General features: G+C 50.3%; 1 protein-coding gene across 1 annotated transcript; it reads left to right on the top strand.

Moving 5' to 3' along the window:
* The first annotated feature begins 2191 nt into the window (after window positions 1-2191).
* Window positions 2192-14273, top strand: LOC311512151 (trypsin-like). The gene is made up of 6 exons (XM_084613210.1): window positions 2192-2496; window positions 10515-10602; window positions 11431-11587; window positions 12045-12298; window positions 12959-13095; window positions 14084-14273. The coding sequence occupies exons 2-6, from the start codon at window positions 10557-10559 to the stop codon at window positions 14234-14236; spliced, it is 747 nt and encodes a 248-aa protein (XP_084469336.1). The 5' UTR covers window positions 2192-2496; window positions 10515-10556; the 3' UTR covers window positions 14237-14273.
* Window positions 14274-16857: the final 2584 nt, after the last annotated feature.

Raw genomic sequence — 16857 nt, 5'->3', positions numbered from 1 at the left:
CACTAGATGTCTGTGTTGTGTGATAGTCACTGCAGCCAGGAAGGATGCGCCTCTGGGCAGAGGTGTGAAACATATACCATGTTGGATATCTGAACTTTTTATTTCCTTGTTTATGAGTTAGGTAGGCGTAGGCAGCCCTTTAAATAGTTTTCAGAGTAGCAGCCGTGTTAGTACGTATTTGCAAAAAGAAAAGGAGGACTTGTGGCACCTTAGAGACTAACCCATTTATTTGAGCATGAGCTTTCGTGAGCTACAGCTCACTTCATCGGATCCATGCAGTGAATAGTTTGTGAGCCCTCTAGTGGTGCTCACCATGCCCTCGGGTTTAGAAGCCTCTGCACATGTAGTTAGGGCAGTCCACTTTGTGTGTACTTAGTGAACAGGCTTATCTGGGGGTTTCTTCCTTTTGTTTTGTTTTGTGAAGAGCAATAGACACAACAGTGTGACATTATTGTGTCTTTGTTCTTTACCCCCAACAGCTATGTATATCATAATTAATGCATCACATAGTGTTTTTGTGTACAATAACAGTAATGATAGAAAAGGAGGACGTGTGGCAACTTAGAGACTAACCAATTTATTTGAGCATAAGCTTTCGTGAGCTACAGCTCACTTCATCGGATGCAGTCAGTGGAAAATACAGTGGGGAGATTTATCTACACAGAGAACATGAAACAATGGGTGTTACCCTACAGACTGTAACCAGAGCGATCACTTAAGGTGAGCTATGACTAGCAGGAGAGTGCGGGGGAGGCGGGGGACCTTTTGCAGTGATAACCAAGTTGGGCCATTTCCAGCAGTTGACAAGAATGTCTGAGGAACAGTGGCGGGTGTAGGGGGGGAATAAACATGGGGAAATTGGTTTGTCTCTAAGGTGCCACAAGTCCTCCTTTTCTTTTTGCAAATACAGACTAACACGGCTGCTACTCTGAAACCTGTCAGTAATGACAGACTACAGCTAGGCCTGGAAGTATCGGATTTTTACCAATAAATGTCTGTAAAAACCTCGACTTCCCCAAACACACTGAGACCTATGAAAACACACTGCCTTTGATAATAACAGCAATGTACAGATAAGAAAAATGTGGCTTGAGGACACATCGGAATTGAGTTTAAGGCTAGTGCCTTTGTCTAGTTTGGTATGCACTGGTGCCAGCTGGTGTTTTACCAGTTATGTCTTTTTAACTCTTGAACTCCCAACATCTAGTGTCGGTAAATCACGACCCCCTCATCCTCCCCTGCCTTCCCGCAACAGGGAACATTTACATTGCTCAACATCATTTTTAAAAAAAAGCTGGAAAAGAAACCTTGATGTCACCCACCAAAATTACACAAAATAAATATCAGATTTCCCCAGCCAAACGACAGGCTAACTCACGGGCAAGGACCGTCTGGGTTTTTTGTCCAATGGGATGCTGATTTCTCTATGGGCGAATGAAATAAGACACAATCCTAATGGCATGTGTCTGGGGGGGCTCTCTTGGGCCTCACCCTTAGTGCAGTGTATGGCCCAGGATCAGCACTAAGCCTATAATAATGGGGTGCTGAAGAGAGCCGATGGCCGGTGGCGGGATTGGGGTGGAATGGCTGCTGTTGAAATAGCACTGTGGTAAACAACTGGTGGTGGATCTTTCTTTCTTTCTTCACCCGGGTCTACATTTAAAATTTAGATCAACCCAGCTACATCACTCAGGGATGTAGAAAAATTCACACCCCTGATCAGTAGTTAAGCCAATTTAACCCCCAGTGTAGATGGGGCAAGGCCAATGGAAGAATTCCTCCCTCAACCTAGCTACCCCCGGTCGGGGAGGTGGATTACCTGTATCAACAGAAAACACCCTTCCATCGATCTGGGAAGTGTCTACACTACAGCAGCATGAGCCTCCGTAGTGTAGACATGGCCTCTTTCTTTCTTTCTTTTCTTTCTTTTCTTTCTTTCTTTCTTTCTTTCTCCCAGCAGTTCGTAGCACTTGCTCAATCTGTGACTCTAGCCAACTGGAGCAATACTCTCATAAGGTTAATTAAAGAGGAGGGAAATAGCCGACAACTCATCATTAGGAGGCAATTAAGAATGGCAACAAAGGCGTCGCCTCACCCATAAAGCCACCCAGCTGCCCCGGGGGGAGGTGGTGATGGGGCGCAGTGCAGTTAAAAGCAGCACAACCCAGAGAAGAGGTAGGAGAGCCTCACGGGGGGCAGGAAAGGGGGCCAGGGTTGGTTCTGCCAGGCTTCCATGCAACATTTGGAGTGAGTTTACAGCCGCTCATTGCTGGGCCAGTCTCACCACAAGAGAGAGGTCCTCTGGAGCTGCTCTCCAGGATACAGCCAGACCCATCCTGCTGGATTCTCCACAGGAGGTCGAGAGAGCTCCCACCCGCGTCAGGACATACAGCTAGGACACGGCCATCCCTGCTCTTGAGGCAACAGATGAGGGGCTGGTGAGCGCTTGGCCCTCGCGGGGAGCAGCCTGAGACATAGAACGGGCTCAGAACAACGGTAAAGGGGCCTGGGCTTTGCTCAGAGGGAAGGACTGGGGGTGGGGGGGAGCCATTGGTTTGGGAGAGGCAGAGGGCTGGGGCTGGGTCCCTCTTGACAATGCAGCCCCTTGGCTCCAGGAGCCCACAGGTCATGCAGTGACCAAGGTCCCAGCCAGGTGAAGGGCCTGTCCTCCAGGAACTGGTCACATTCTTTTTTAACCCCAGTTGTAGGTTTGGCCCTCACAAATCCGATGGCAGTGAGTTCCAGCACCGACAGTGCACTGGGTGAAAAAGTCCTTCCTTGAGTTTGTTGTAAACCCACTGCCTGTTAATTTCATTGGGTGACCCCGGTCTTTGTGTTATGTAACGGGGTAAATAACACTTCCTTCTTCACTTTCTAAACACCAGTTACGATTTTATAGCCCTCGACCAGATCCCCCCTTAGTCGTCTCATTTCCAAGTTGAACAATCCAAGTCCTTTTCATCCCTCCTCATACGGAAGCTGTTCCACACCCCTCATCATTTTTGTTGCCCTTCTCTGTACTTTTTACAATTCCAATCTCTCTTTTTGTCAAATGGGGCAACCAGCGCAGCAGGCAGCATTCAAGGTGTGGGCGTACCATGGATTTATACAATGGCATTAAGATATTTTTTGTCTTATTATCTCTCCCTTTCCTAATGGATCCTAGCATTCTGTTCACTTTTTTGGCTGCCGCTGCACACTGAGTGGATGTTTTCCGGGAACTATCCACCATGACTCTAAGATCATTAACAGCTATTTTAGGTCCCATTACTTTGTATGTAGAGCTGGGACTATGTTTTCCAATGTGCATTTCTTTTCACTAATCAAATGGATTTTATTTGCCATTTTGTTGCCCAGTCACCCAGTTTTGTGAGATCCCTTTATAACTCTTTGCAGTCAGCTTTGGACTTAACTATCTTGAGTAATTTTATCTATCTATCTATCTATCTATCTATCTACCTATCTATCTATCTGTGATGGGGATCCCAGGATGCAACCTGCCCTCGGGCCCACCAGCCTGAGCTGCCTCTCACGGTGATATTGATATCAAGCTATGAACCTCTGACAGGCACTGCACTTACAGAGCCATCCACAGGCTGGGACACACCCAACTGAGTTACATGAATGGTCTCCCAGCCACTTATGAACCACCAATAGGGAGGCTCCAGCCAATTCCCCCCACTCCAGCCTTGCATCCCAGGACGGTACCATTTTGCATGGGTCAGAAGCCGGGCCAGTGTAAGCTCAGTACTTAGTTCACCACTTGGTCAAAGGAAAGTGGACATGCTCCTGCTTTTGTAACCCTACCAGATTTCTCAAGCACTTTAGACAAACTCTCTGGTAAGGATAAAACGTTTAAATAAGTTTATTAACTACGGAGAGATTGATTGTAAGTGATTCTAAGTGGTAGTCGTAAAGATCAGAGATAGTTACCTTAAGGAAGTAAAAATGTAAATGCACATTCTAAAGCCTAAACGCTTAGTCTATGCACGAGATGAATCAAACAGCTTTTCTCACCATGGCAGATGGTACAAGCAGTACTCCTGGGGGAATTCTGCACCGAAACAGTAGAAATTCTGCGCAAAATATTTTAAAATTCTGCACTTTTTATTTGTCAAAATAACACTATATAATCATGCCAGTTTCAATTATTTTGGTAACTTATTTCAAAATATTGTCAGCAAGTATATCTGTAACAATACAGGCACACACAAAAATTTCCCCAGGAGTAGAGTTAAAGAAACCACTATGACAGCCCAGTTCCTGTTTCTCTGCCCTGTCCCCCTTGAGAGCCTAGCAGGGGAGCCAGAAACTCACAACCCCTCCCCTCCAGAGCCCAGCCATGCCGGTTGCCAACTTTCTGACCAAACAAAACCGAACACCCTCTCCCACCCCTGCCCTGAGGCCCCGCCCTGCTCACTCCATCCCCCCCTCCCTCTGTCACTCACTTTCCTCCACCCTCACTTACTCACTCATTTTCAGAGGGCAGGGGAGGGTCCCTTTTTGACCAAGTGTTCTGTTGAAAATTGGACACCTGACAACCCTAGCCATGCCCCCCCCCAGCCCAGACACTCACACCCCAACCCTCCTAGAGCCCAGGGATCCAGAGAGAAACAGCCTGATGCTGGGGCCCAGGCTTGCATGGAGTTTCCTGCCCAATTACATGGAGTTTCCTCCTTCCTTCAGGGGGCGCTGGGAACTGCAACTGTTGGGAACCCTCTAGTTCCCTCCCCCTCCTCCTGGCCTTGTCTTCTATTTGTGAGCTGGGCTCTGAGGGGTCCAGTGGGCCCAACAGCACTGCAGCCCATTTCTGTGGGAGGTGGAGGAAATTCTCCACACACATTGTTAATTTCTGAAAAATTCTGCATTGCGCAGTGGCGCAGAATTCCCCCAGGAGTAAAGCAGGCAATGGTTCAATACACAGCCTGGGGCTGCCTTCCAGACCAGGACCAAATTTCCCCAGTTCATAGCCTTTGTCCTCCAGACATTCTCCTGAGTGTTGAGTTGGGGGTCGGGGGGAGGCAATGATGATGTCACTGTCTCTCTTTTATACTTTCTCCCAGCTTGCTGGAAAGAGTTTTGCTGTGACGTGTTATAATCCGCTGCTATGGCATATGTGCCTTCTCTGAGAAGTCTCAAGGATAGTGGATTGGGTATTGATGAGCCATTAACGCTGTCTGGCTATTGATGGCTACTCCTTTGTTGTAACTGAAAGGCGGGTGTCTCCCAACTTCACCACATATTTCAGTAGCACATCTTGCAATACCCCTTAACCTCACCTACAATGCTAGCTCATCCAGTCCAACAGGAGATTAATGTTCAACTGAACAAGATTTGAAAAGGATACGTCACAAGGCACGCATTGTACAAAACAGACCATAATTATCAGACAGTGATGAATATGGGGGCTAAAGGGTGCTGCTCTGAGGTACACAGTGTCACACTATCCCTATACACACCCTCTATCTATCTATCTACCGAGCAGTCCCCACACAGCCTATCTATCTATCTATCTATCCCCATACAGCCCCTCTATCTATCTGTCTATCTATCTATCCCGACACAGCCCCTCTATCTATCTGTCTATCTATCCCCATACAGCCCCTCTATCTATCTGTCTATCTATCTATCTATCTATCTATCTATCTATCTATCTATCTATCTATCTCCATACACCCCCTCTATCTATCTATCTATCTATCTATCTATCTCCATACACCCCCTCTATCTATCTGTCTATCTATCTATCTATCCCCATACAGCCCATCTATCTATCTATCTATCTATCTATCTATCCCCATACAGCCCATCTATCTATCTATCTATCTATCTCCATACACCCCCTCTATCTATCTGTCTATCTATCTATCTATCTATCTATCCCCATACAGCCCATCTATCTATCTATCTATCTATCTCCATACACCCCCTCTATCTATCTGTCTATCTATCTATCTATCCCCATACAGCCCATCTATCTATCTATCTATCTATCTATCTATCTATCTATCTATCTATCTATCCCCATACAGCCCCTCTATCTATCTGTCTATCTATCTATCTATCTATCTATCTATCCCCATACAGCCCATCTATCTATCTATCTATCTATCTATCTATCTATCTATCTATCTATCTATCTATCTATCCCCATACAGCCCATCTATCTATCTATCTATCTATCTATCTATCTATCCCCATACAGCCCATCTATCTATCTATCTATCTATCTATCTATCTCCATACACCCCCTCTATCTATCTGTCTATCTATCTATCTATCCCCATACAGCCCATCTATCTATCTATCTATCTATCTATCTATCTATCTATCTATCTATCTATCCCCATATAGCCCATCTATCTATCTATCTATCTATCTATCTCCATACACCCCCTCTATCTATCTGTCTATCTATCTATCTATCCCCATACAGCCCATCTATCTATCTATCTATCTATCTATCTATCTATCTATCTATCTATCTATCTATCTATCTATCTATCCCCATACAGCCCATCTATCTATCTATCTATCTATCTATCTATCTATCTATCTATCTATCTATCTATCTATCCCCATACAGCCCCTCTATCTATCTATCTACCGAGCAGTCCCCACACAGCCTATCTATCTATCTATCTATCTATCTATCTATCTATCTATCTATCTATCTATCTCCATACACCCCCTCTATCTATCTGTCTATCTATCTATCCCGACACAGCCCCTCTATCTATCTATCTATCTATCCCCATACAGCCCATCTATCTATCATGTTGTTCCTTGACTTTAGCAAAGCTTTTGACACGGTCTCCCACAGTATTCTTGTCAGCAAGTTAAAGAAGTATGGGCTGGATGAATGCACTATAAGGTGGGTAGAAAGTTGGCTAGATTGTCGGGCTCAATGGGTAGTGATCAATGGCTCCATGTCTAGTTGGCAGCCGGTGTCAAGTGGAGTGCCCCAAGGGTCGGTCCTGGGGCCGGTTTTGTTCAATATCTTCATAAATGATCTGGAGGATGGTGTGGATTGCACCCTCAGCAAATTTGCAGATGACACTAAACTAGGAGGAGTGGTAGATACGCTGGAGGGCAGGGATAGGATACAGAGGGACCTAGACAAATTAGAGGATTGGGCCAAAAGAAATCTGAAGAGGTTCAACAAGGACAAGTGCCGAGTCCTGCACTTAGGACGGAAGAATCCCATGCACCGCTACAGACTAGGGACCGAATGGCTCGGCAGCAGTTCTGCAGAAAAGGACCTAGGGGTTACAGTGGACGAGAAGTTGGATATGAGTCAACAGTATGCCCTTGTTGCCAAGAAGGCCAATGGCATTTTGGGATGTATAGGTAGGGGCGTTGCCAGCAGATCGAGGGACGTGATCGTTCCCCTCTATTCGACATTGGTGAGGCCTCATCTGGAGTACTGTGTCCAGTTTTAGGCCCCACACTGCAAGAAGGATGTGGAAATATTGGAAAGAGTCCAGCGGAGGGCAACAAAAATGATTAGGGGACTGGAACACATGACTTATGAGGAGAGGCTGAGGGAACTGGGGATTCAGAAGAGAAGAATGAGGGGGGGATTTGATAGCTGCTTTCAGCTACCTGAAAGGGGGTTCCAAAGAGGATGGATCTAGACTGTTCTTAGTGGTAGCTGATGACAGAACAAGGAGTAATGGTCTCAAGTTGCAGTGGGGGAGGTTTAGGTTGTATATTAGGAAAAACTTTTTCACTCAGAGTGTGGTGAAACACTGGAATGCGTTACCTAGGGAGGTGATGGAATCTCCTTCCCTAGAAGTTTTTAAGGTCAGGCTTGACAAAGTCCTGGCTGGGATGATTTAGTAGGGTTTGGTCCTGCTTTGAGAAGGGGGTTGGACTAGATGACCTCCTGAGGTCCCTTCCAACCCTGATATTCTATGATTCTATGATCTATCTATCTCCATACACCCCCTGTATCTAACTATCTATCTCAACACACCCCCTCTATCGATCTATCTATCTCCATAAAGCCCCTCTATCTATCTAATGTATCTATCTATCTCAATACACCCCCTCTATCTATCTATCTATCTATCTATCTACCTATCTATCTGTCTATCTCAACACACCCCCTCTATCGATCTATCTATCCCCATAGAGCCCATCTATCTATCTATCTATCTATCTATCTATCTATCTATCTCCATACACCCCCACTCTATCTATCTGTCTATCTCAACACACCCCCTCTATCGATCTATCTATCCCCATAGAGCCCATCTATCTATCTATCTATCTATCTATCTATCTATCTATCTATCTATCTATCTCCATACACCCCCACTCTATCTATCTGTCTATCTATCTATCTCAATACACCCCCTCTATCTATCTATCTATCTATCTATCTATCTATCTATCTATCACCATACACCCCTGTATCTATCTATCTATCTATCTTGACAATGGAACGGCTGAAAGATCCAAGCATTGAGGACACGTGGTGCCCAGGAGTTTAACAGGAAAAAGGGGACAAGGGTGAAAAAGGGGAGATTTCTGTTCTCCTGATTTCTATACATCTTAACAAAGTGCTGCCCCAGCCTATAAGGAAGGGGCAATTATTTCAGAAACAGACCACAAAAAGGCAAAGGGCCTTTGGGGAAGGGACTTGTTCATGGTTCTGTGTTTGTACAGCACCTAACGCCATGGATCCTGAGTTGTTACTGTAATACACCTAATATATAACAACAGTAAATACAGGCAGCAAGGGAATTCCCTCTGTAGAGGAAAAGCTGATGGCAAGCCTTAGGAACATTGCTGTAGCGGTGAAATGAATCAAGCTCTGAAACATGCCCCAAGAGAGGTCCAAGTGCCATGGGGGTCCAAAGAGGTATGGAGTTGGGTTAGTAATCAGGACTCCTGGTTTGTAATTTTTTCTCAGCCATACTGGGGGCCACTCAGTTGTCCTGTCTGAGCCTCAGTTTCCCCCATGTGTAGAACAGGGATCATAATACTAACAAGAGCTGGTCAGCTAATGCCCATTCATTGAAATTGAAACTTGCCATGGAAGTGGCTTGATTGTGATGAAGTTTGGCTGGATTCATGCCTCGTTTCCTGGCTGCTCACCTGCTGGGCTACCTCAGAGTCAGGGAGACCAGGACAACCAGGGTATGCAGCACAACGGGGCCCTGATCTCAGCTGGGGCCGGGACTGCGAGTCACTAGCACAGCGGGGGCGGGGGGGGGTATTGCAATGAGGTCACTTAGGAATCGGGTCAGGATTCTCCCCTGCTGTCTGGCACCCAGTAGAGTCGGCAGATGGAGAAAGCTTATAGCCCATCCGAACGCCCCCGCCTGGAACAGGTGGGAATAATGCCGGGGAGGGGGCAGGGGAGAGCCGCCACCAGGGGGCAGAGAGAGGGGAGGAAGAGGAGGGAGCCGGAGCTGCTGGGCAGCCAGGTGGAGAGAAAAATGTGGGGCAGTACCATGAGAGCCCAGAAAGGAGGGAGGGCGTGAGACAGCCGCTGGCTTCAGAGAGGTCAAGGCAAGCAAGGAAATCCTGGCAGAGGTTGGCAGAGTGGAGTGGAAGGAGCCGGACTGGCACATACCTAGACGTGTGGGGCCAATGGCTGGTTGCAGAGAGTGGCTGTTGATAAGAAGATCACTTGGGTTTGGATCTAATTGTGACCTGAGGGCATCTTCAGAGCCACACAGGATGCCGGTGGCAAAGGTGTTTTCACCCCACACATGTTAGTGGGCTCCACAGAGGAATACCTGAAATTGATCGCGGGGGGAGGGGCAGCCACATTGCAGTTGAGGCTGGAGGCAGGGTGTCCACACTGCAATTGACATGAGGGAAGGGCGTCCACACTGCGATCAGTTCTAGGGGCGGAGCCTCCAGCCTGCTATTGATTTAGGAGAATTGTGGGGCCACAGGAACTGACTTTAAGAGTCAGATTTGGTGGGGATGGAGAGAAGAGAATTGGTCTGGAGGAGAGGCAAAAGGGAGGGCTGTTTTGGGGGTGCAGGTGGGAGAGATGGGGGGTCGGGGGGGGTGTTTCTTCAGAACACTGAGATTGTGGACTGTGGGCAGAGAGGCTGGGGGCTGGGGCCTAGGATGGGGTAGACATTTCAGTGTTTCCTAAGCGATTTCCCACCACCACCGAATTTCAGCTCCAGGGGAAATTTCAAAATTTTGGTTTTTGCGGCAACAAATTTTTGAGATTTCCCACCAGGAAGAAAATCCCCAACTTGCTGCAGCCATACGTTGAGGGGGGATGTGGTGGGAAGGCAATGCAAAGGAACGTGGTGATGACCATCTTCTCCTGGGTGACGCTTTGGCGGAGGGACCCAGGTGGCACTGGGGGCTCAGCCGGGGATTGGCTTGCGGGAGGCACAGAAGATAGCTGGGGCTGTGGGCATGGACAGGGCTGTGGGCATAGCCAGTGGCGCGGGAGGAGCGGGTATAAAGCAGTTGTGGGTGGAAGGGAGGGATCCCTGCTCGCCTGAATGATGCTCATTTGATCCCCCACTTAGTGACTTGACAGAGAGACGGCTTTAATACAGTCCTTTGGCAGGATGGCTATGGAGCTGCTGAACATTGTGTTGCTGCTAGTGCCGGCAGGTAGGAGGGTGTGTGTGTGTGTGTGTGGGTGGGTGTGTGTCCCTGCTGCCCCCTGCTGGAGGGCATGAGCCCTGCTGTGGGGATGGGGGGGTGTCCCTGCTGCCCCCTGCTGGAGAAGATGAGCCCTGCTGTGGGGGGGGGTGTGGATGTGTGTCCCTGTCGCCCCCTGCTGGAGAAGATTAGCCCTGCTGTGGGGGTGGGGGGTGTCCCTACTGCCCCCTGCTGGAGAAGATGAGCCCTGCTGTGGGGGGGGGGTGTGGATGTGTGTCCCTGTCGCCCCCTGCTGGAGAAGATTAGCCCTGCTGTGGGGGTGGGGGGTGTCCCTACTGCCCCCTGCTGGAGAAGATGAGCCCTGCTGTGGGGGTGTGTGGGGGTGTGTGTCCCTGCTGCCCCCTGCTGGAGGGCATGAGCCCTGCTGTGGGGGTGGGGGGGTGTCCCTGCCGCCCCCTGCTGGAGAAGATGAGCCCTGCTGTGGGGGTGTGTGTGGGTGTGTGTCCCTGCCGCCCCCTGCTGGAGAAGATGAGCCCTGCTGTGGGGGGGGGTGTCCCTGACGCCCCCTGCTGGAGAAGATGAGCTCTGCTCTCTCTGTGTGTGGGATTGTGCTGTTCTCTTCAACCCTCCATTGCTTGCATTTATCGTGTGGGGCAATTCCCCTCTCACTCGCCCTGGAGTAAATCAGGAGTAACACACAGCAGTCAATGGGGCTGGCTCATTATTGAGATTAGAATGAGGCCCTTGGTTTTTATTTCCAACTGTCTACACACACACACACAACCTGCTCCCCCTGGCCCCAGCCTTGCAGTGCCGTGTGTTGCTCTTCCCTTGCAGTGATAGCACAGACGGACACACGGATCATTGGGGGCTACCCCTGTGAGAGACCCCAGCCCTGGCAGGCCGCTATCTACGATTTAAACCGGCTGTACTGCGGAGGGGTGCTCATCAACAAGGACTGGGTGCTGACGGCTGCCCACTGCAGGCTGCCTGGGTAGGTGGGGGAGGGAGGGTTGTCCCCACAGACCCCTGCTGGAGGGGATGAGCCCTGCTCTGTGTGCATGTCTCAGGGTCTGGGCAGCACCCGGCACAACGGGGCCCTGATCTCGGTCGGGGTCTGGGCAGCACCTGGCACAATGGGGCCCTGATCTCGGTCGGGGTCTGTGATGTGCCCGGCACAACAGGGCCCTGATCTCGGTCGGGGTCTGGGCAGCACCTGGCACGATGGGGCCCTGATCTCGGTCGGGGTCTGTGATGTGCCCGGCACAACGGGGCCCTGATCTCAGCCAGGGTCTGGGCAGTGCCCAGCACAACGGGGCCCGATCTCGGTCGGGGTCTGTGATGTGCCCGGCACAACGGGGCCTGATCTCGGTCGGGGTCCAGCAGCCTGATCTCTCAGCTGTTTTGCTGTCAGTTTCCCCAGATGAGCCGCTGTTTGCGTTTGCTTTCAGCACCACCAACATACGGCTGGGCGAGTACAACCTGCGGAAGGTGGATGAGACCGAGCAGCTCCGGGTGGCTGCGAAGATCATTCCCCACCCCAACTACGACCCCGCCACCAAGGACAACGACATCATGCTCATCAAACTCGCCACCCCCGCGCAGCTGAATAACAATGTGCACCCCATCGCACTGGCCAGCAGCGCCGCCCAGCCGGGGGTCATCTGCCAGGTGTCCGGATGGGGCACCACCACCTCCCCACAACGTACGCTGACCCATGTGACACAGCAATGAACCTGAGACCTCTGGAATCTTAACACATGAGCCGCTGAGCCAGCTGCCTTAGCCGCAGCTGCATCCAGCTCAGCCACCACTAGAGGGGGACATTGAGTCGGTCACATGTCTCCGTCGGGGATGGGGAGGGACCTGAGAAGGGCAGAGGGGGGAATGGAAAATTCCTGTCCCATAATTTTTTTCCAGATATTGAGAAAATGTCCCATCCTGAACCAGGAGGAAAAATTATATTTTTGTTATTAAAAAAAATTCAATTCGGGGTCCAGCGTAGCCTTTTGTTTTGATCATTTCGGAAAGTTTCCTTTCACTTTCAGACTTTCCCCTCTTTTTTTTTTCCCCCTAAAATTTCAAAATAAAACGTTGTTTCCACTCACCCCCACCCCCAACAATCTCCAGTTTGAAAATGTTGAAAAACTCTTGACAATTTCGAAACTCTGTTCATCCAAAAGAGGTTCGAGTTGGAAGAGTGGCTGAAAACTCCCCTGTTCAACAAACCAGCACGTTTCGGTGCAAGAACTGTTTATTGAGCAATTCCCCGCCTGCGCTAGTTTTCCCTTTTCGTCGCCAGGATGTGAAATGAGAATTCAGAGCCATTTGTCGCTGATTGTTCTTTGTCTCCCATGTCCAACAGCGTCATTCCCGGCTTTGCTGCAATGCGCTGACCTCAGGATCCTCTCAGCGTCGGAATGTCGACAAGCCTATTCCAGCCTGGTCACTGACAACATGCTCTGTGCCGGTGCCAGACAAGGAGGCATCGATTCCTGCCAGGTCTGGGGCGTTGTGGTGGATACCTTGGGTAGATGCCTGGGAAATGGGTTTCCTGGCACAGGAAAAAATGCGTGAAAACTTTTCCCATCCTGAATCAGAGTGAAAAGTCGGCATCTCGAAAATGTTCACGAACCAACAGGCAAACGATTTGATTTTGCAACAGTTTGGTGATCATTTCTTTGCATTGCAGTTCCACATCGGCCATTTAAAATAGCTAACTATCTATCTATATATAGCTATACGCCGGTGAGCTTAAACGTCGAAACAAAAAGTCATTTTGAACCAGGAGACCGGAAAGGGTCTGACCTGAAATTGTCAAAACGGGCCATTAGGATCATTTCCGGAACTTTTTTCTGAAAAATTTGCCAAAACCGACCCTTTCCTGTGAAAAATTTCAGTGCTGACGAATCACCATTTTTCAATGGAAAAATGTTTTGTCCAAACATTCCCAGTGAGCTCTAAGTTTGATCTCTAGTGGCAGAAAGAGAATCAGGAACGGCAGCTGGCAGAGAATGGGTATAGTGGGTCTACGCCAACCCCTTCTCAGCCCCTCACCATGTTGTGGCAGGACGTGGGGAACGGGTGTTGTAGAAAATTCCCCATGCCTGGGGCATCGGGGATCGAACCTGCCACTGTTGGGCCTTCAAGGAGGCCGAACAACAAGGAAGGAGGCTGAATGTAGATGCGAGCAGAGGGCTACAAAGCGGGGTCAGCCAGGAATATTAGGGGCAGGGTTTCAGCACTACGGGTGAGGCTTCTGCAACTGCAAGTGACACTGGGGCGGGGACAGCCTGGGTTCTGCCCAGTTCCGTTCCACGTGATGCTTTATGCAAATTATTTCTGCAGTTGATTTGCATATTTGCCTCTCCCCTCTCCAAACTCATGCTTGGCCTCCTTCCTCCCCACTGAGCCATTGACCCCCCCCCACCCCACATGGGCATGTCGGGGAGGGGTACACGGCTGGTGACACACAGTTCTATCTCCACAGGGTGACTCCGGGGGTCCCCTGGTATGCGGCGGGATCCTCCAAGGCATTGTGTCGTGGGGGTTGGAGGAGTGCGCCCAACGTAACAAACCGGGTGTCTACACCAAGGTCAGCAAATACATCAACTGGATCCAGCAAACCGTACGGGGCGGGTGAGTTGCCCCGGGAACCTCAATAAAACATGAGAGACATACCCATGCCTCCACGCCTTCTTCCATCCTCAGAGCCCCGGGTTTCCGGGGCAACAGCGGATGCAGCACTGATGGGGCTGGCAGCTGAGTGCATCTAGCTCTTGGGTGGAGCTGGCCGGAGAAATGGAATTTCTGTTGATTCGGAATCAGGCTTGAATCTGAAGGAAAAGTCGAAATACTGGAATTTCCTGCGCAAGGAAATGTTCCCCCAAATGTTGTGGTTTTTTTTAATTGCTGGTAATACACTATTCATAACTTCCAAGGCCAGCAGGGGGCTCCGGAGAGCGGAGATCAATTCCCTACCCTGACACAGACGCTCCACATGTGACCGTGGGCAAGTAGCTTGGTGCCTCGGTTTCCCATCTGTAAGCTGGGGATCGGCACACTGCCCTGCTGCCCAGGGGTGTTGTGAGAATAAATACATTAAAGATTGCAAGGTGCTCAGATACTAAGAGGAGAGGGACCAAATAAGCACCTAAGATAGACAGACCCCTCGGGTGAAATATCCGTTCTAGGGTGCAGAAACACCAAGCTACCAAGAATGTGGGTCACACTCATAAGCTGAGGGGTGGTGCCCTGGAAAACCGCTACTCTGGGACGGACCCAGGAGTTCTGGTGGAACCAACAGCCCATGCACTTCCGAGGTGATGCTCTGGCTGGAGAAGCAGGGGGCTAGTGAGTAGAAGCCAGGCTACAGGGTCCCCTCTGGTACAGCGTCAAGAAGAGCATGAGTGAATTTGGGGTTCAGCAAAGAGCAGGAATGGTCCAAGGGCTAGAAACCCTGCCTGAGAGCCAGACACTGAAAGAGTCCGATCCAGTGGGTTTCTCCCAGAGAAGTTCCTGGTCTATTGGCAGCACCTGGTGGAGGAGATTTTGGGGAGCAGAGGGCAGACAAAGATCTGACAGCTGACAGACAACCCCAGACTGGAAACAAGGGGCAGATTTCCCCAGTGAGGGGAACTGATCCTTGGAACATGTGCCCCAGGGACGGGGCAGATTCTCCCTCCCTTGGAGTCTTTCCATAGAGATCCACTGAGAGCTCCATAGAGATCTAGCTCACCCAGCAGATATGGGCTTGAAATCTATGAAGGGGCAGAGTTAAGGCACACACGCAAGGGGGCAGAGTTAAGGGTGTGCTGGCTCGACCCCGAGACCTGGGCCTGAGGCAGCGATCCGTGGGAAAGGTTCTGCAGCCTGGGTGAGGATGCAGGGCAGAATGGTCCCTTCTGGCCTACAGATCCATGGCCTGTTACTCAGATGCAAGTGTAGCATCAACACACCATGGCACTGAGGGGCTTGTGCACCCTTCCCCCACCCCACAACACCCACACAGCTCCTGTGTGGAAGTGAGTATCAGTATCCCCATTTCGCCGATGGGTAAACCGAGGCACAGAGTGATGACATGAATTGCCTGAGTTTACACAGGGACTGTGTGAAAGGGGAAAGAGTTGAAGCCAGATCTTGTTAGGCCCAGGCCAGTGTCTTAACCCCCAAGCCAACCTCCATATGAAGGCAAACACTCATTCTTTTTTATTCTGACACTGGTCTGTCCCCATCCCTTTAGCCCCTTACAGTTGCCCAGGGCACCATCTCAGGCTGTATTCGGGCTTGTGTGGTCACCTGACACCCCAGAATTGTCCAGCGCCATGGGAACGGGTTGCCCCTGCCCCGCGTTAGAAACGGCCTTTCACTTTCACAGGCTATAAAGCAGGGGACGGGAACTCAGCTGCTGCGGCTTATGGGAGAACTGCCTGAATCTCCCAGAACGCAGTGCAGCCCGTTGGTTGAAATCCTCCCAAGGCAGCTGTTCCTGGATTCCTGGAGGTTGCACCGGGCTTTGAAGTCGCTAAGTGCTTCATAAGTGGCTTGGATCCTTACGACTTTAATTATGACGCAGTATTTCTGTTCCAACTCCAACTTCCAAGGGAATGATGGAGAAGACCAAATGCCTTGCCCGCAGTAGGCCATAAAACCACGTTCGTTCACTTGCTGCCAGAGTAAATGATTTCCAAGGAACACGCTTAATTAATGTGCCTGTTCGGTAGAACAGGGGATCGGGGCAATAATTTTCACAGGGGAGCCACTCCACGAATTTTGGTAAGTCATCACGGGCCACACATTTCTATTATATTAATGGAGGGGATGCAGGGCCTAGGATAGACTTTCGGTGCAGGAGGGGGCTCGGGGCTGGGGCAGGGGATTGGGGGACAGGAGAGGGTGAGGGGTGCAGGGTCTGGGAGGGAGTTTGGTGCAGGAGGGGGTGCAGGGTCTGGGAGGGAGTTTGGTGCAGGAGAGGCCTCCAGGCTGGGGCAGGGGATCAGGGTACAGGAGTGGGTGCAGGGTCTTGGAGGGAGTTTGGGTGCAGGAGGGGAAGGGATTGGGGTTCAGGAGGGCGTGCAGGCTCTGGGAGGGAGTTTGGGTGCAGGAGGGAGCTCCGGGCTGGTGCAGAGTGTCAGGGTGCAGGAGAGGGTGAGGGGTGTGGGCTCTGGGAGGGAGTTTGGTGCAGGAGGGAGCAGAGGATTGGGGTGCAGGAGGGGGTGCAGGGTCTGGGAGGGAGTTTGGGTGCAGGAGGGAGCTCCGGGCCGG

The sequence above is a fragment of the Lepidochelys olivacea genome (genome assembly GCF_965140295.1).
Source record: "Lepidochelys olivacea isolate rLepOli2 genome assembly, chromosome: 24".
Classification (NCBI taxonomy): Eukaryota; Metazoa; Chordata; order Testudines; family Cheloniidae; genus Lepidochelys; species Lepidochelys olivacea.
This window is presented reverse-complemented; position numbering and strand designations above follow the sequence as displayed.

Coding starts and splice junctions, on each gene's coding strand:
- LOC311512151 (XM_084613210.1), top strand. CDS start 10,557: ATGGCTATGGAGCTGCTGAACATTGTGTTGCTGCTAGTGCCGGCAG. Junction 12,299..12,958: donor CACCACCACCTCCCCACAAC/GTACGCTGACCC, acceptor CATGTCCAACAG/CGTCATTCCCGGCTTTGCTG. Junction 13,096..14,083: donor GAGGCATCGATTCCTGCCAG/GTCTGGGGCGTT, acceptor CTATCTCCACAG/GGTGACTCCGGGGGTCCCCT.